The following is an 18,142-nucleotide window of genomic DNA, read 5'->3' on the forward strand; positions in this document are numbered from 1 at the left end:
TCCCTATGATGTCCCAGGCGGTTGCCATGGAAATAGCGTGATGTCACAGCGGAGCGAATCTCTTCGGGTCGACGGGAGGGGAGTGGAGGGGGGTGGGGGGGGGAGAGAACAAGAAGAACGCGCCCCAACTTCCCCCACCGAACCCCGAGCGGCCGCGCGGAGCTGAAATCAGAGTCTGCCTTCCATCGGGCGCCGAGCACCGTCGTCTCGGGACACGCCGTGCGTGCGTCCGCCGATCCCTCCCCGGTTCCGTTCCCCGGGGATCGCCGGTGCCCGCACCCCGGCGGCGGCTCGGGTAGCTGTTGGTTGCGGGGGGAGCGCCCGGCGTCGCGGCCCCAACTTCGGCGGGAGGCAAACTTCGGAGCCGGTACCGGATCCCCCGCTTTGCCCGCTGTCCCCGGTACCCGTTGCCCTCCCGTTGCGGCGCTCACCTTGGCGGAGCATCGTGATGCCGGTGCGGGGCGCGGTCTCCCGGCGCGGCGGTAACGGCGAAGAGCGGCGGCGGCGCTCAGAGCGGCGGCGGCGGGGAACGGTGGTGGCGGCGGTGGTGGCGGCGGCAGCGGCGGCTGCACCGGGAGCGCGGAGCCCGAACGAGCGGCCCCCGCGGGGGCATGGCGGGCAGAGCCGCAGCGGCACCGGGAGCGCCCGCCCCGCGGAGCCCCACCGGGAGCACCGGCCGCGCCTCTGCCCGCCGCGCGTCCCGCCGCCGGCTTTTAGGGGGGAGCCGCCCCCTCGGGGCTGGGGCCGCCGCCGCCCCCCACCCCCTCGGGCAGAGCCTATAAAGAAGGGGAGCCCGGGGCCGGTGCGGCGGTGCCTGCAGCGGCGGGCAGGGCTGGGCAGGGCGGGGCGGGGCAGCGACGGGGCGGGCTGGGTTGGGCTGGGCTGGGCGAGCCCGGCCGGGCCCCCCCTTCCTCCTCCTCCTCCTCCTCCTCCTCCTCCTCCTCTGCCGCCGCCTCTCCCGCCTCCCGTGGACACTTCGTGAAAGTGCCGCTGCTCCGCTTCCCCGCGCCGCCCCCCGGTCCCCCCCCCCCCGCCCCATCGGGGCTCTATTGGCCTCGGGGAGCTGCTGGCACCACGCCGCATCGCTGTCCCCTCCGTCCCGCCGGGCGGCACATCGCGTCCCCGCTGGCTCCGAATCACCTCCTCATCGTCCCCTCCGCCCCTATCGGAACACCGGATGTCCCAGCGTAGAGCTCTGCTTTTCCATTGCCCCACCCGCATTTCTGCTGTCCCCGCTGCCCCTCCGCCCAGGGCTCTCGCTCCACCCGCTCCTTCCCCGCTCTTTGTCCCTCGAGTCCCCTCTGTACCTTCCGCCTCCCGCTGCCTCCATCATCCCATCGGGTTCCCAATCCCACACCGGGATCCCGATGTCCCCGCGGCGCTTTGCTGTCCGCGGAGGTCCCCTCTGTCCACTGGGTCTCTCTCCATCCCACCGCAGATCCCGTTATCCCACGTTATCCCGCTGCCGGCCCCGCTATCCTTTGGGGGTCACCACCACCACTCCGCTCCCCCGCGGCCCCCAGGGGTCCCCCGACTCGCAGGCACTTGCATACTAGAGGAGGGGGACCCCCATGGCGGGTGCGGCTGTCACCATGGCAACCGCACCACAGAGCTGCGAGCGGCACCCGCTCAGCACAGGGAGCTCAGCACGGGGTGCGCAGCCCAAAATCACCGCGGTCCGTCTTGGGAACGAATCCGATGGCTCAACGCCACGCACATCCCGGCGTACAGCCCAACACCGGCGCGTTCATCGTGCCGGAGCCTCCACACGCAGTCCTGCCACCCGTCCCGCCCCATCCAGCCCGTCCCGTCGGGGCGGTGCGCAGCGCTTTCCATCTCTTTCTCTCGGCCATCGATTGCTCTGGTCTGAGCGCCCCGCCCGCTCGGGGCTCGGCTGGCTCTGCCTGCCCGCCTCCACGTGGCCCAGCGCCATGGCGGCACCGCCGCGCTCCGGCGGCGTGGCCCTTCTGCCCTCCGCCAGCAGCGCAGGTGGGCACCGGCAGGAGAACCGAGCCTCGTGGGGGAGAAGCGGGGCGAGTACCGGGGGCCGCCGGGCGGGGGAAGGCGGCGGGGGCTGTGCCCGTCCCGGCTATGCCCGTCCGGCTGTGCCGTGGGCTCGCTGGATGACGGCGTCGGGGGGCGATGATCGACGTGGCGGCGGTGAATAACGGAGCGCTGCCCCCCTTCTCCCCCGTCCTCCCCCCCCCGGGTATGGGGGAGGACGCTGCTGAATGCCCTCTGGTGGGATGGGTGTCAACATCGGGGTTTGGGGTTGGTTTTTATGTCCCCTCTCCCCCCCCAAAAAAAGAAAGCATCGCCCCTGGGGGTGGTGGGGGCTGAGAGTGCCTCGGCCCCATCCCCACGGGTAGCATAAGGTCTGCGTGTGGCCCTATAGACATGTCATCCCTGTGGTCCTATGGACACTGTTCCTATGGCCTTACAAATGCAGTGCTCTGAGGTATAATGAGCAGAAAAGGTACTTTTTCCCCCAAAAACAGCATTATTGTGCCATGTTGGGTGAGGGAGGCTGCAGTTCATCCCTGGGGAGGTGGCACGGGGTCTTTCTGTGGCTTCAGGGATTTGGTGTCCCCATGGGCTTAGGTCGCAGGATCCCCATGGCCCTAGGGGCACTGTGTCCCTGGAGCCCGAGGGTGCTGTGCCTCTACTATGGGGACACTACTTACACTTGTAGTGTCCCCACAGCCCTAGGATGTGATGTCTCCATGCCCTTAGGACACAGAGTCCCCGTGGCTGCTGGGTCAGAGTGCCCTGTGTGATGTCTCCATGGCCTTAGGACACAGTGTCCCTATGGCCCAAGGACCTGATGCCCTATAGGCTTCCCCCCTTGACTCCCACTCTATCCCCAGATCGAGCCCCACGTCGCACTGCCCGCCAGGTCCCCGAGGAGCTGCTGAATAATGCAGAGCTGCGGGAGGCAGTGGGGGCTCTGCCTTCCAACTACAACTTTGAGATCCCCAAAACCATCTGGAGGATCCGGCAGGCGGGTGCCAAAAAGGGTGAGCAGTGGGGAGGGGACGTGGGAGGGCTGTGGCACTGAGGGATGTGGTCGGTGGGCGCAGTGGGGGTGGGCTGGGGTTGGAGTTGGGGTTCTGGGATGTCTTTTCCAACCTGAATGGTTCTATGGGGCTGCCAGTGCTGGGGTGTGTTCAGGATGGCAGCCAGGACCTTCCTGCTGTGTGCTTGGCCACCAGTGCCATTGGGTGGCAGTGGGTAAAGGCAGCCCCAGCTGGGGATAGTGGGACTAAGAGGCATCATCTCACTGTGAATAAATGCATGCCATACGTGGAGCTGTGCTGGCACCTCCAAAGTGGGAGAGCAGCAGCAAGGGGAAGGGCAGCGAAGGACGATCAAAGGTTTGGAACAGCTCTGTACAATGGGAGATTAAATAGATTTAGTTCTTTTTGTTGGGAAAGAGACAAACGAAGGGGGGATATGGCAGAGGGCTGTGGAATTATGAATGGTGCAGAGCTGAAAAGGCGATGATTATCCACTCTTTCTTGTAGCTGGAGAACCAGGGGCACACGTTTACATTATTAGGAGCAGGTTTAAAATAAACAGAAGAAAGTACCTCTTCCTGTGCAGCGCTTAATTAAAACCCAGAACTCATTACAGCGGGAAGTGGGAGAGACAAGGAGTGTCGGCGGGTTCAGAAAGGGATTAAATGCATTCGCACGGGGTGGGTGCGAGCGGCAGAGGGTGAGCCGTTCCGGGGAGATCCGTGCTGTGCTGCTGCTTTCTGAGGGCACAGTGCCCAATTTCAGTTGTGGGGAGGGATGAAGTGGTTCGGTGTGCTGTGGGGTGGGCCCCAGTTGGGAGCATCCCCCGTTAACCACAGCCTTTCTCTTCCCAGTGGCCCTGCAGATGCCGGAGGGGCTGCTCATGTTCGCCTGCACCATTGCAGATATCATTGAGCGGTAAGATTTGACCTGATATTGGGGCTGGGGGGGCTCCCAACCTAATGCAGCACCATCTGCCCCTTGGGGATGGGGACAGCGTGGTCACACCACGTCCCCAGCGCCTGCGGTCCCCACTGCTGTCACACATCCCTGCTGTCGGGGTGACAGTGCCCTTGGTGATGCATCCCCTGGAGCTGTGACCTCAGTGTCACCACCAGTGGGGTCACAGCATCTGTTAGCACGCTGTCACCTTCTGTGAGGAGGCTCACAGGGAAGTGACAGCACCTGGGGGGGGGGGGTCATGGCACATACCCTGGCTTTGTCACCTGTCCCATCTCTGCATAAGGGGTGGGAGGATGCAGGGGATGGGTGCAGAGTGCAGGTGGCTCTGCGTGGGTCTGTCCCTTTAAGCAGCGTTGCCTCCTCTCCCCGGCTTTGGCACCCAGCCGCTTTCATGTCTCTGACTTCAAAGGCAGCGGATTAAGGGGCTCTTTCATCTGAATGAAACCTTAAGCCCCGCTTCCCCGAGCTGCAGCAGCCCCACCAGTCTCGTCCTCACTGCCAGCAGTGGTGGCACCCTGACCGAGGGCACCCCAAGGTCTGTCCCTTGGTTGGGGGCACTGGGTGACATCTGTGTTCCAGCTGGGGACAGGTGCTCTGGTGTGGTGGGAGTTGATGTGATCTGTGCAATGCCAATGGGGATAGAGTCAAGCTGCCATCAACCCCAGGGTGACATGTTCCACGTTCTGTAGCCAGGGCTGTGTCAGCTGGGCTGGGATGAGAGTGAGAATGTGCACATGGTGCTGGGCTGGGGTCTTGTCTGCCCCACTGCAGGGAAACAGTGGGGCCAAGGGCAGGGGGCTGCTTGTTGGAGTCCCTGATGGTGAGGACAAGAGCAGGGTTGGGTTCCTGGTCCCTGTGCATCATGTTGGCTGGGAGCAGGGATGAAGATGTCACTGGAGCATCGTGGAAAAGCGCCGGGCACTTAACACAGAGCCTTTCAAATAGAGACACTGACAGCATTGACCGGTGTGAAGTCCTGTTAATTAGCACTGATAGCTTTGTCGTTATCGTGGAGTTGTGGAGGGGGGTGGGGGGTCCGCAGCCCCCGTTGAGGTGGGGGTCTCGCTACCGCCCGCAGGCTGCTGAGCTGGCGGGGCCGTGCGCTGCTGGAGCCGCATCACGACGCTCTCCAGGCAGCATCCAAATTGGCTCCGTTTCTGGTGGCTGATGTAATTCAGGGAGCTCGTGCCGGTGAGGGGGTGGCAGCGTGGGGGAAAGCCTGGACAACAGCTCGGGATCGGGGGGCAGCCCTCAGCCCACCAGCTCCATGTGTTGGGGGGGGGGGGGGGGGGGGGGGGTGGCCACCAGCCCCCCCCCACCCCCCCTCCTTCCCCGTGCACGGCAGGCGGCTCAGCTGGGCTCTTGATTCCTTGTTAATAAAATCAGCTGTCAGGCTGCGCAGCTGCTAATCCCCCCTGTCTCCTGCTAATAGGGGAGGTGATGGAGTCAGGGACGTGCTGGTGGCACCGCTCTGCCCCTTCCCTGCTCTGGAGCTGGTGGCCACAGTAGCAAAGGGGGGGAGCCCCCCGGTGCCATGCGCTGTCCTCTCCTGGTGGATGGCACTGTGGGGACACCACATCCCTTGGCCAAGCTGCTGTGGTGTCAACCCTAAAGGACCCTTCTTGGGGTGCAGGATTCAGCCACCGCTGCCCTCCCTGTTCCCTTCGTCCTTCGAGCGCGTGGTGCTGCACAGGGGGGATTTAATCACCCTCATTAAGCACACAACAGCATCATTAGGGAGAATGAAGTTCTCACTTCAGTGGAGATGGTGAACAGCTCGGTTGGGCGGTGATGGCGTGGGGCGAATGGGGCAAAGGTCTCCTACCTCCTGAGGTCAGAACGTGCCAATGCCATCCTGCTGCGGCGTCTGCATCCTTGTGTCTGTGTCCTTGTGTCCATATCCTATGTCCTTGTGTCCCTACAGAGACTGGGGAGCTGGCAGCCCTATGGCCAGTCCTTGGTGGAAGCTGTTGCCAAAGGGATGGGCGCCAGATAGGCATGGGACAGCCATGGTGGCTTGGTCACTGCTGTTCTTTGCTCCATAGCTTCATCTTTTGGGGGGTTTTCCAGCTTCAAGGCACAAAGCACAGCAAAGCACAGAGCTGGAATGCATCAAAGGCCAACAATGGGGTCACAGCGCTCTGCATCCTCACGTTGGATGGGAACCCCATCCCTGTTGCCATCTCCCCATCCTGACCCACTTGCAGGTGCTCTGCGGGTCCCCGTGCTGCACGCAGGCAATAATTGCCCAGCTGCAGCGGTGCTCTTCCAGAGCCGCTTGCAGTAAAATTGCAAACTCATTATTTTAATTATGTGCAGCTTTCCTGTGCTAATGAAGTTGGGAACCTGGTAATGGGGCTCGGCGACGGGCTTCTCTGCTAATTAATCGCATTGTTCTACGCTGGGGCTGTGCTCAATGCTTTTAGGGGGGTGGAAGGTTGGGGTCGAGCAAAGAGTTCCATGTATACCCATCCCAAAAGGACTTGGGCACCCATGGTGCTGTTGGGATCAGGGGCTCCCCTCCAAACCTTCTCAGGGATTGGGGCTGGGAAGTTTTGCTTGCAGAAGTCAAGCAGGAGCAAAACCGGGGGGGGGGGGTGTTGGCAAAGGGATGGGGTCCCCGTGTTTGTCACTGGGTTGTGTCACCTCTGCGCCGTGCTGTGGCAGAGCAGTGCAGGGGGTCCCAGCCCTCTGCCGGTGCTGAGCGTGGCACTTTATAAATGGCATTTTGGGAGCCATCTGTTTAAAGGAGGAGATAATGAATTAGGGGAGATGAGGAAAACACTAAGGCCGGGCTGTTTTTCAGAATGAACGGGGTTTGCGGGACGGAAAAGATGAATAACCTCCCCTTGTCTTCAATATTCATGAGCTCCCAGAGGGAGAGAACGGCTCGCAGCCCCGTGGGGACAGCCCTGTCACCACATCCTGACGTGCCACCGGACCACCGGGCAGTGGGGACATGGAGCATGGCGAGGACTGTGTCCCATTGCAGTGCAGCGTCCCGTGTCGCGGGCAGGTGGATGCTAATTGACATTTCCTTCCTCTGTAGTTTGATGAAAGGCTCCGGCGACGCCGAACTGATTAAAACATCAAGGGGAGGCCCCCGTGCTCTGCTTTGATTTGTCTCAGGAGATTATGGCTGCTCCATCATAGCCCATCCGGTGTGGGTGACCCCGGCATGTGCTGTCCCCACATCACCACGGGGAGCCTGCCGCCATCGTCCTACAGTGTCCTTGGTCTGTCCCATGTCCCCTGTCCAGTCCAGGAGTGTGCTATGAGGTCAGGCAGCTCAGCCCCGTCCTCGTATGGCTGCGTGCCATGGGTGGGAGCACAGTGCCCCTCTGCCATCCCCTCCCTCCACCATTGCTATTTCACTTTCTTGCTCTTCACCCCCAGGGACTTTCTCTGGGGTTTGGGCCAATTTGCATACATTTTAATCTATAAAAAATTAAGCGGCGCTGGCTGCTGCTCTGAGTCAGACCTCCCCGTCCTGAATCTTAAGGAGCTGAATAATTTTCCACTTTTGCTGAGATGTGTGGAGTCTGATTCACGTTCATCTCATCACCTCTCATTAGAGAAGGGGGCTGAGGGGAACCGGGGGGCGGGGAAAGAGCCTTCTGGATCGTTCAGCAGCCCTATGGCACTGCCATATGGGCAGTGGGGTGGCCATGTGCCCATCCATGCCATCGGGACCGCAGCTCTGGGTGCTGACACCCATTCTCCAGCTGTCCCCAACGCAACCCCTGACCATGGGATGTCTGCTTTGGGCAGGACACGAAGATGATGGTGGCTTTGTCCCCGCACTGGGGACACTGTGTGCCCTGTCCCCTTCTCCGAGCTCTGCAGCTGGGTCGGAGCTGTTAATATTCTGCACGCTCCGCCATTCCTCCACCTTCTGCCATCTGCCCAGATCTGCCCACCACTTCTATTCTTGCCGCCGACGTAACGCTCCCTGCACGGCACTCAGGGAGGGGGACCCTGGCCCTCAGCCAGTGCCAGCAGGGGGTGACGCCTCTGCTGTCCCCAAACCCTGCCTTGGTGTCACTGGGACCTCACCGGCACGCAGACCCCGATGGCACCTCAGCCACCATCCTGTCAGAAGGGTCTTCCAACCCAGCCTGTGGCACAACCTTGGTGTAAATAAGGCGTCAGCATCTGGTTGAAGCAGCCCTCCAGGCATGGGGCTTTGTCACTGCGATACCCGCTTTCCTAATTAAAACACCACGGGAACGTGGCCAAGCTAATAATCCCCCGAAATGGTGCAATAAACCACCGGTGAAGGTGGCACGCTTAAATCACACGACGGGGCTTTATCTCCCAATGGCAGCACCAGGTATGGGTTCCAGGGGACAGTGCCACTTTGTGCTGTCCCTGTCCAAGAGCCAGCCAGGCGTGGGCTGGAGGGCAGCAGCAGTGCCCAGGGTGTGTGGGGGCACGGCCTCTGCTATGGGGTTGGCACGGTTCGGGTTGGCTCCGATCCCCGGCACGGTGGCCGTGCGCTGGGTCTCTCCGTGCCGCTGCATTAGGAAGCTGGCAGCGTATTATTTGATGAGCGGATAATCCGCTGAATTGCAAACAGCTTTACCCAATTGAAGAGGAGGATTAGCGCTCTCCACTTTAATCATGTTGACATCTCGGAGAGTGGCCAGTGCTCGTCCTCCCCGCTGCGTGCCGAGGGGTCCCCCGTTCGCACCGTGTCACGTGCCGGCAGGGACACGGCGGGGCTGGGGACACCGGCAGAGGGCAGGGAGGACGTGTGCCACGACGCTGCCATCCTGATGCCACCCCGAAGCCGCCTGCACTGCTGTCCCTCCTGCAGGTTTACAGATGCTGAGGCGGTGGTGATGGGCGATGTGACGTACGGCGCGTGCTGCGTGGATGACTACACGGCGCGGGCTCTGGGTGCTGACTTCTTGGTGCACTATGGACACAGCTGCCTGAGTAGGTGACATTGGGTTCTGGGGTGTGCGGTGGCACTGGGGACTGCCAGTACTGTGCCCGTGCTCAGTGCCAGCATGGGGCCGTGGCACCGAGTGCTGTAAGCCCTCTCCAAAGGCAGAGCTGGGTAGGGCCGGGCTGATTGGGTTGCTGCCTTTGGGTAGGATTTGGGGAGCAGCAGTGCATGCGGAGCGCGTCCCTATCGCAGCGCTGCAGTGCCTGCTTGGCCGTGGCATCGCCCAAATCACAGCCCTGAGCCTGACATCAGCAGAGCACACAGCCTCTGTGCCTGGGAGCTACTGGTGGGGATGGGGACAATAGGGACGGTGGGGACAATGGGGACATGGCTTTGAGCTGGCTGGAAGGGGAAGGGAGGAGGAGGCTGTGTGCTCCCCAGGCGGACGGTACTCTGGATCCGGTTGCCATGGAAACTGCGCTGCTGTCCCAGATGCTGCTAACTTTGAAGTCCACCCAGGATGGAATCAGCCCAAAAATAACAATAAGACACTCTGGGTTTTAAGGTGGATCGGTGGAATTGCTGTTCTGGGCAGCAACCTCGATCTTCCCAGCATCCTGCAGCTTCTCTGAGCCTGGGCAGGGGCTCTGGGGATGCTTATGGGGTTTGTAGTATCGCTCCAGGCTCCCTATGAAATACTGACCTCCTGGTTGAGATCTGTAACTCAAAACCACATTATGAATTTAGCACCCCGAGGGGCACCTATTGGGCTGCCCACCCTGACACCGGCTCAGCGCAGCTATCCTTGTGGGATCCCATGGTATTTTTGGGGGTGCCACCCCAGAGCCACCATCCCCATCCCTCCGGCCCTGCAGGAGGGAGTAATTTGCACTTAATTGTGCTCAGGCGAAGCGCACCAAAATGGGAAGTGAATGCGGAGCTGCGGATCGATGTGGACTCTGTGTACTTTAATTATTCACTTAATCGTGGTGACACAGGCTTCTTAGCACCGGGGGTAATTAGATTTGTGTTCATTGATCCCCCCCGGGCTGCCATTATCCAGAGAGAAATGAATGGGTGCTCCATCTGCACCCCCTGCCTGGAGTGAACAGGCCCCCATCTGCCATACACCAGGCTATGGGACATAAGGAGAGCCCCCCAGAATCATCCTCACACTCTTTCTCTTGGCAGTCCCCATCGATGCCACGCGTGGTCTGAAGATGCTCTACGTCTTTGTGGACATCAAGATTGACACATCCCATTTCCTGGACACCATCCGCTTCAACTTCGCCGCAGGCTCTTCCCTGGCCCTGGTCAGCACCATCCAGTTTGTGGCTGCAGTGCAGGTGAGCAGCCACGATCGCGTTGATGGAGAGCTTTGTGATAACTCTGATCAATGTTTCACAGCAGCACCGCTCCCCAGCTCCCCTGGGAGCTGCTCTGTAAATGTCAGGGCAGGCAGAGGAGCATGTGGTATTTCGGTGCAGTGCTGGGGGAAGCTCCAGCAGCTCTGTCTGTCTGTCTGTCTGCTCCTGAGTGGAGATGAATGAGCCTCTTGAGCCACGTCTATCCAAACATGAGGCTGTTGGAGCGTTAAGCATTTTCCCTTCTCTTCTGATTGATACGTTGTTCTAGTGTGGCAGAGCATCTCTGCTCCACAGGGCCGTTACCTTGTGAACTGAGGCACCCTGTGGCTCTCCAAATTGAGGTGCCCTGAGGGTCCCCAAGCACTGTGATTGTCACTAGCCTTGGCCGGGTGTGGGCTCTGTATCTTGGCTCTCTGGCTGAACCCCATGTCTCTGCAGGCGGCCTCAAAGGAGCTGCAGTCGCAGTACAAGGTGTGTGTGCCCCAGTGTAAGCCTCTGTCCCCTGGTGAGATACTGGGCTGCACATCACCCCGGCTCGCACGGGACACTGATGCCATTGTGTAAGTACCTGCTGTCCCCAAGGACCCTGCAGCTCAAGGCAGGGCATAGAGCCAGGCTGGAGCCGTGCTCCACATCCAACCCCATCCCCATCCTCAAATCTGCCTCTATCCTCAAACCCATTCCCAGTCATGTCTCCGTTCTCAATTCCGTTATCATCCCCACTACATCTGCAGCCCTCTCCCCATTCCCAACCTTGTCCCCAAACCCATCTCATCCCAATGCCATTCTCATCCCTAGAGCCATCCCCATCCCTACCCTATCCCAAATCCTTTCCAATCTCGACCCCATCCTCAACCCCACCCCTATGCCCTCCCCAAATCTGTGGGTACATCTTCCTGGTGCCAGGATTGCCCATCCCTCCCCTGCCCTGCCTGGGGTGTACGTGGGCTGGGCTGGGTCCCTCCGGCTCCTAAAGCTGCTCTGATTGGCGTCTGCTCGTAGCACAGAGGAAATAATTGAGTCGTATATCAGAATAGATAATAGATGGAAGGGCGGGTGGATAATTGGAAAAGACAAATGGCCGGGGCCCAACATCACAGCAACATTAATTTTATTTAAGGACAGCAAATTAGAGGGAGCACTTCGCTTCCTATCACCTAATTATTTTAGGTAATGGAAATGCTTAATGTACTGTGAATACAGTGCGCTGCAGAATAAATAAATACGAGGACCCCACCCTTGGAGGTGTTAAACCCCATCTCAGCCACCCGGGGTGAGGCAGAGCATCGCCCTCGTGTTCCCAGCCATGGGGCAGCCATGTGGGACGGGGCTGTGACTTTGCCCTGCACCTGGACCTGGGGGCGAGGCACTGCGTTTCTGCTGTCCCCAAAGCCACCATGCTGGCATGAGCACACCCATCCTGCCATTGGAACCATAGCATGGGACCCGCAATCCTCCAAGGTGCCCACACCCAACATACCTGCATCCTCCCCGCGTTGTTATTTTCTTATTTAGCCCGTCTCTGGGGCTAACTTTTGCCGACAAATTAGCTTTGATCTTCCAAAATGTCATTCTCCAATTAAGGGCAAAAATCTAGTCAAGTTTTACGTCTGAATTCATTTTCCGAGCCCTCACTCCATTAGGGCAGCTGAATGAAAGGCTTTGAAATGTAATTGCTGACTTGAAATCCGATTAGAAATGGAAGCAGCAACGTCTATAACCAGCCGTAGAGACGGAGCGCTGGCCCTGCTGCTTCATGTCCATTTTTGCTCCAAAAGTGGCTGTCCGTCCATCCATCCATCCGTCCGTCCGTCTGTCCGTCTTTCTCTTCGTACTGTCCATCTCTCCGTCTGTCTGTTCATCTCTCCATCCATCTGTCCAATCGACCATCTCTCCATCCATCCATCCATCCATTTGTCCATCCGTCCATCTGCGTATCCATCCGTCTGTCCATCCAGCCAGCCAGCCATTTGTCCATCCATCCGTCTGTCTGCCCATTTGTCCATCTGTCTGTCCATTTGTCCATCTCTCCATCCACGTGTCTGTCCATCCAACCATCCTCCCATCCATGCATCCACTTGTCTGTCCATCCATCCATGTGCCCATCTGTCCATTCGTCCATCCATCTATTAATCCAGCCATTTGTCCATCCATCCATCCATCTGTCCATTCATGTGTCCATTCATCTGTCCATCCATCCATTTGTCCATCCGTCCATCCACCCACCCCTCCACACCCTGCATGCTGAGGAAGGAGCACACGACTCCACCACCTCCCATTCCTCTCCCTCTCTCCCGCAGCTATTTGGGGGACGGCCGCTTCCACCTGGAGTCCATCATGATCTCCAACCCGGGGATACCCGCCTACAGGTAGGGCCAACTCCTCCCCCATCCCAGCAGGGCAGAGGGAGCCACGCTCCATGCGATGAACACCAGCCATTTACTCCGGCTGAATATAAACATTTTGACAAGTACCTGTGAAAGCTCTTTGAGGTGCAGCCATTAAACTCCCCGGCTGCTGCAGGCAGAGGCCATAAAGCGCGATGATGAGGCTGCTGAAAGCAGATGAAATATCAAGAGCGAAAGGCAGGGCCCATTTGGTGAAATCTGAATTTCTTAGTAGGTCATTTGTTACGAACGGGAGGCGCGCGTCAGCTTTATGGCGCTGGGGAAGCTGCCGAAACCCGAGTGGGATTTGATTAAAATTCTCCTCGTCAAACAAAGCAACAAATCAAAGATTCCTTTATAATTGATGAGCCGGGACTGGGAGGGGCTGAGTGTGGGGGGCTGCGATGGGAGCGCAGTCCTGGCCCCGTTGCCCTCCTGATGAACCAGCTGGGCCCTGTGAGCTAATTAGTGCAAATGAAGGAGGGCACGGAGCAGTTTGGGGGCCATCTGTGGGGCTGGGCGCTGCTTGTGGCTGAGTTTGGGTCTGCTCCACAGGTATGATCCCTACAGCAAGGTCTTCTCGCAGGAGCATTATGCCCATGACCGCATGCGTGAAGCCCGGCAGGCCGCCATCCGCTCCGCCACCCGCGCCCAGTGCTGGGGGCTGCTGCTGGGCACCCTGGGGCGACAGGGATCCCCTGCCATCCTACAGGTACTGCTGGGTCCCCTCACCTTGGAGACATGGCTGGGAAAGGGGCAAGGACAGTGCCTGCCCTCTCTTGCTGCCATCGATCCGCCCCAAGCCGTGCGGGCAGGGCAATTAGCAGCAGATGAGGGAGGTTGGCCAAGGGCTCATTAAACACTGGCCAGCCGTGGAGACCCCCCTGGATGAGCAGCTCAGCAATTAATTCGCTGGTTTGGTTTTAATTGGATGAACTCCTGCTTGGGTTCGCTGTCTCTGCGGGCAAGGGGAGCAGAGCCAAGGTGCTGCCGTTGATGTTGGCGGGGATTTGGGGGATCAGCAGTGAGATGTGGGGCAGAGATCCTGAGAATGATTTTGGGGGGCGGCTCAGGGAGGTGACGGGCGCAGTAGGGCCCGGGAAACAGTTGGTGGCTCTGAGGTCACGGCCACACTGCTCACGTCCTCCCACAGCCTTCAGCCCTGCAGCAGGCAGGCGTCCCAAGGCTGGCAGCCGCTAACGAGAACAGATTGTTGTCATTGAGCAGTAATTACTTCATTAGGCTGAGGCACGCGCTAGGGGAAGCGGCGTGCGAGCTGGAGCTGCGGCCCTGTCACCGTGTGTGCCCCCTGGATGTGGCAGGGACACAGAGCTGTGTTCCCAAGAGGGCTGAGGGCTGAGCTTTGGGTTCTCTATGGCCTTCTGGATGGAAAGTGCTGTGCGGGTTAGCATGAGGCTGGCCAGCCCCTGAACCACGGTGCTGTTTTTCTCCCCACAGCACCTGGAGTCACGGCTGCGTGCCCTGGGCCGGCCCTTCGTGCGGGTGCTGCTGTCTGAGATCTTCCCCAGCAAACTGCAGCTCTTCGACGGCGTGGATGCGTGAGTGCTCCCGGCCCCATCCCTGTGGGGAGCCCCAGAGCCGTGCTGGGAATGCGGTGCTGGGCCTGATGTAGTTCTGGGCTGTTGTCATGGAGAGTTCCTCCGTGGTGCCCCTAAATCCAGGTGATGTTTCTTGGTCCTGGGACGCAGCACGGTGAAGGGGAGCAGCTCCTCACGGCGGTGTCCAGAGCCGTCCTGAGGTTTCTCACACGGGGCTGTTGGGGGCTTTATTGCTGCCATTCTCCTCACAGGTGGGTGCAGATCGCCTGTCCACGGCTCTCCATCGACTGGGGGGAGGCCTTCGGCAAACCACTGCTGACACCCTATGAGGTGAGCAGCCCCCGTTGCGTTTCAGGAGGACCCCTCCCAGCACTGCAAGTGGCACTCAGCCCCTTATCCCTTCCTCGCAGGCAGCGGTGGCTCTTGGGGACATCGAGTGGCAACAGCCGTACCCCATGGACTTCTATGCCAGTCAATCCCTGGGACCGTGGACGGCCAATCGCTCAGCACGGCCAGCCCAGGTGGGCGCTGGGGGGTGGGAGTCCCTACTGTGTCCCTTGGTGCTCGGTGCCGTGTGTCACAAGCGCCACCCAGTGGCTTGCTCCCTGGAGAGCAGGGCTGGTGCCCACGCGGCGCCTTCCGTCGGGGCGCAGGTGGCCCCTTCTCTGCTTACCCCATGTCTGTCCCCACAGGAGAAGCCACTCACAACCCCCAGCCTGAAGAATGGCACTGAGGGCTCCCGCAGTGCTCACCCGCCTGAGGACACGGCCACATCCTGAACAGGGTCCCGGTGGCCCCGCTGCCACCTGTGGGGACTTGGCGTGGGTTCAGCCACCCCAGGGTGAGCATCATCGGGGCCACACGGATTTGGGGCATCCCTGGTACCAGCACCAGGATGGAAAGGGGTGGAACTGAGGACGGCCCGTATGGCCTCGTTGCCTGCTGGAAGCGGGTCGCGCAGCCCCTCCCATTCCGCATCCCCCCTCACTGCACGGCGCCGGTTCCACTGGCACCCCGTCGGGGCCGCCCTCTCCACATCCCCGTCCCGCGACCTCCCGCCGCAAGGGGGCGCGCCGGCGGACGGTCCTCCCCGAGCCTTTCCTTGCGTGCGGCGATAGCCAATCAGTGCGTAGCTTTCCGGCGGGAAGAGGGGGCGGCCGGAAGTGCCGCTCACTTCCGGCTGTGGCGGGCACCATGTCGGAGGGGCGGCCGCTGCGGCTGCTGGCGCTGCACGGCTACCGGCAGAGCGAGCGTCGCTTCCGACAGCGCACCGGCGCGCTGCGCAAGGCTCTGCGAGGCCGTGCTGAGCTCGTAGCCCTCGATGCTCCGCACCTCGTGCCCGGCAGTGAGGATGAAATAAGCGACGACCCCCCACGTGGGTGGTGGTTTTCCAGGCCGGGAGCTTTTGAGGCCTCGGAGGCAGCGGATCAGCCGGCAGGGCTGGAGGAATCGCTGGAGGCCGTGGCGAGAGCGCTGGAGGAGCGCGGGCCTTTCGACGGGCTGCTGGGCTTCAGCCAGGGTGCGGCGCTGGCCGCTATGGTGTGCGCCCTGCGGGCCCGCGGGGATCCGCGCTTTCCCGTCGCCTTCGCCATCCTGGTGGCCGCCTTCGCCAGCCGCGCGCCGGCCCACGAGCACTTCTACCGGGAGCCCATCGCCCTGCCCTCGCTGCACGTCGTGGGCGATGCCGACGCTGTCATTGCCGCGCACCTCAGCGCTGAGCTGGCGCGGTGCTTCGTGGAGCCCGTCGTCGTCACGCACCCCGGCGGGCACTTCGTCCCCGTGGCTGCGGCACAAAAGGAGGCCTACCTGCGCTTCTTGGAACGTTTCTGCCCTGGGCAGGGCCGGGCTGAGCAGCCAGGGGCTGGAGCAGTGTGATAGCAGTGTCTGTAATTTGTGGTGGGCTGCTTGGTGGGGCATCTTGGAGCTGAGCTTGCTGTTTCTGCTCTCTTTGGAGAGGTTGTCACGATCTCTGTGCTCTTTTGCTATATTAACATAGTGAAACTCTTCTGTATCTCTTCTTTGCAACTTTATTATGTATGTGACATTGGATTGCAGGCAAGAGAGTGATGCAGCTGTGCCTGATGGACTTTCAGAGTCCCTTTAAAAGTACGATCTCAGTCAGAGGAAGCAGCTGCAGAGCACACAGTACTTGCAGCTCTTATATCCAAAAAGGTTTGTGTTTTCAGTATCCCCTACTAAATAAACGAAGCCAGACTTTCAATGGGCCTGGGCCTAGAGAAGACATTTCCTGGCAGTGTCAGGGTTGGTGTTTGCCTCATGCATTAAATTTCTCTGCTGGTTCAGCTTGTATGAATTGAGAGATCTGTTATATCTTCTGCTGTGCAAAGAGCCTTCACAAACGAGGAAAAACTCAACCATTGCTAGGTTTTGGTCTGATATTTTCCAAATGCACACAGAAATCTGCGATGCTGGTGTTGTTCCTCTGATGGTAGGCATCCTGCTTGGCTGCCACGTGGCTTCAGTGCTGGGGTACACCGGCCTCGGGTCTGTACCCAGAGGGACTTCAGCTCACAACATGGTCTCCGATGCCTTTTTTCTTCAGTGATGAAATGCACGTAGATGCTAAACGTGGTAGTTTGCTCGTGTTGCCAGGTGGGGCTGTTCTCCTATATTGCTGCACTGAGGTCTCATAGGTGGGGCTGAGCAGAGGATGGTGCTGGGCAATTCTCTGGTGGGTCACAAGCACCAGGAGGAGAGAACAGTGCTGTGATACAGGTTGGGAAGGTGTCACCTGAGTATGGGCTCCTCATGCTTCCTCAGGCTGAGGCTCTGAACCTCAGGCAACCACGGGGAGTGGATCAGTAGACGGAAGCACTTTCAGCATTCACTGAGCCGTGAACACGCCTGGGATCCGCCGCAGGTCAGAACTAACTGAGCAGCTTTAATTCGTGTGAGTTTTGCTCTCTGGTTTCTTGCTGGTTCTGTGGCAGCAGCGTGATGGAGGCAGCAGTGAGAGCATGAGGCTGCTTTCCCCTGCAGGTCAGGTTTGCACTGATGTTGCTCTTGGGTAACTGAAAGGTGTGGAGGCTCTGGGGGCTCCGGCATCACAGTGCTGCTTGGCCGCTTCCTGGGCTGATGCAGAGCTGTGGGGTGTCTGTCTGTCACCCCTTGGTCTCTGCATTGAGGACGCTGGGGGTCGGTTTGGGGAGCAAAAACACAGCTTTTGGCCCGCAGGGAGGTGGGGAAGGAGCACGCGGGGAGACGCAGAGATGCTGCTGTGCATCTACACACCTGTTGCCCTGCCAAGCAGCAGGGGGTGGGTGAACGCAGCCAAAACAGCGAGGCTGAACCTCGTGATGACAAAGCAGCAGGGCCTTTGTCTCGCTGCTTTCCCACCTGAGCTTCCAGGCGCTGTGAAAAGACAGCAGCAGGCAGCTCGGCCGGCCCGCCGTTAGCCGTTTCATTATTGCCGAGCTTGCAGCTCGCCGTGGCGCTTCGCCGGCGCAGCCCATCACCGCGGGACGGCGCGGATGAGGCACTGCAGTGATGTCTGCTCGCCGCGGTCCAGCCTGCACTGCGGTCCCGCAGCCGCTTCCCCCGCCCCCGTGTCCCGCAGCAGCACCGGCCGGAGGCACCGCAGCCGTTCGCTGGCGTTGGAAACAGGGATGGACCTGTGTGTGTGCGTGGTGAGTGAGCAGAATGGCCCTGCTGCTTCCCATGCGGCTCTTCTGGGGAGAATGGAGGGGAAGGGGGGGGGGTTGACGAGTGGGTGGGCTTGAATTCTGGGGGCTTTTTGATACTCCAGCATCTGCATCTCATTCTCAAGGGGTTCAATAAAAAAATTTTTAAAAAGCCAGGTGTCTTCTCCCTGAGCTGAAAGCAAATAATGAAAACAAATCAAGCTGACCCTTCATCTGCATGAGGTGTCAGCAGGGCGGGAGGAAGGTGGTTTTTGCACCTGCTGTGATGGGAGGAGGGAAGTGACTCCTGCAGA

General features: G+C 60.0%; 2 protein-coding genes across 3 annotated transcripts; both read left to right on the forward strand.

Annotated features, from left to right (window-relative positions):
• The first annotated feature begins 1,930 nt into the window (after positions 1-1,930).
• On the forward strand, positions 1,931-15,185 carry DPH1 (diphthamide biosynthesis 1). Of its 2 annotated transcripts, XM_042835759.1 has the most exons (12): positions 1,931-1,989; positions 2,868-3,017; positions 3,872-3,935; positions 8,800-8,921; positions 10,066-10,220; positions 10,680-10,801; positions 12,542-12,610; positions 13,184-13,340; positions 14,087-14,187; positions 14,439-14,517; positions 14,598-14,708; positions 14,880-15,181. In XM_042835759.1, the coding sequence occupies exons 1-12, from the start codon at positions 1,932-1,934 to the stop codon at positions 14,964-14,966; spliced, it is 1,275 nt and encodes a 424-aa protein (XP_042691693.1). In that variant the 5' UTR covers position 1,931; the 3' UTR covers positions 14,967-15,181. The 2 variants fall into 2 exon arrangements, with proteins under 2 accessions (XP_042691693.1, XP_042691694.1); XM_042835760.1 differs by lacking the exon at positions 14,439-14,517 and having other exon boundaries at positions 14,880-15,185.
• A 128-nt stretch (positions 15,186-15,313) lies between these two features.
• OVCA2 (OVCA2 serine hydrolase domain containing) lies at positions 15,314-16,497 on the forward strand. Its single transcript, XM_042835761.1, has one exon. It carries the CDS (start codon positions 15,382-15,384, stop codon positions 16,060-16,062), a length of 681 nt encoding a protein of 226 aa, XP_042691695.1. The 5' UTR covers positions 15,314-15,381; the 3' UTR covers positions 16,063-16,497.
• The last annotated feature ends 1,645 nt before the right edge of the window (positions 16,498-18,142 follow it).

Source organism: Centrocercus urophasianus, unplaced genomic scaffold, assembly GCF_019232065.1.
Source record: "Centrocercus urophasianus isolate 14NV4802_14NV808 unplaced genomic scaffold, USGS_Curo_1.0 seq_541, whole genome shotgun sequence".
Classification (NCBI taxonomy): Eukaryota; Metazoa; Chordata; class Aves; order Galliformes; family Phasianidae; genus Centrocercus; species Centrocercus urophasianus.

Bases quoted from the DNA above. Each gene is read 5' to 3' on its own strand.
- DPH1 (XM_042835759.1), top strand. From the start codon at position 1,932: ATGGCGGCACCGCCGCGCTCCGGCGGCGTGGCCCTTCTGCCCTCCGCC. The intron at 3,936-8,799 runs GTAAGATTTGAC...TCCCTCCTGCAG, and splicing joins ATTGCAGATATCATTGAGCG to GTTTACAGATGCTGAGGCGG. The intron at 14,188-14,438 runs GTGAGTGCTCCC...TTCTCCTCACAG, and splicing joins CTCTTCGACGGCGTGGATGC to GTGGGTGCAGATCGCCTGTC.
- OVCA2 (XM_042835761.1), top strand. From the start codon at position 15,382: ATGTCGGAGGGGCGGCCGCTGCGGCTGCTGGCGCTGCACGGCTACCGG.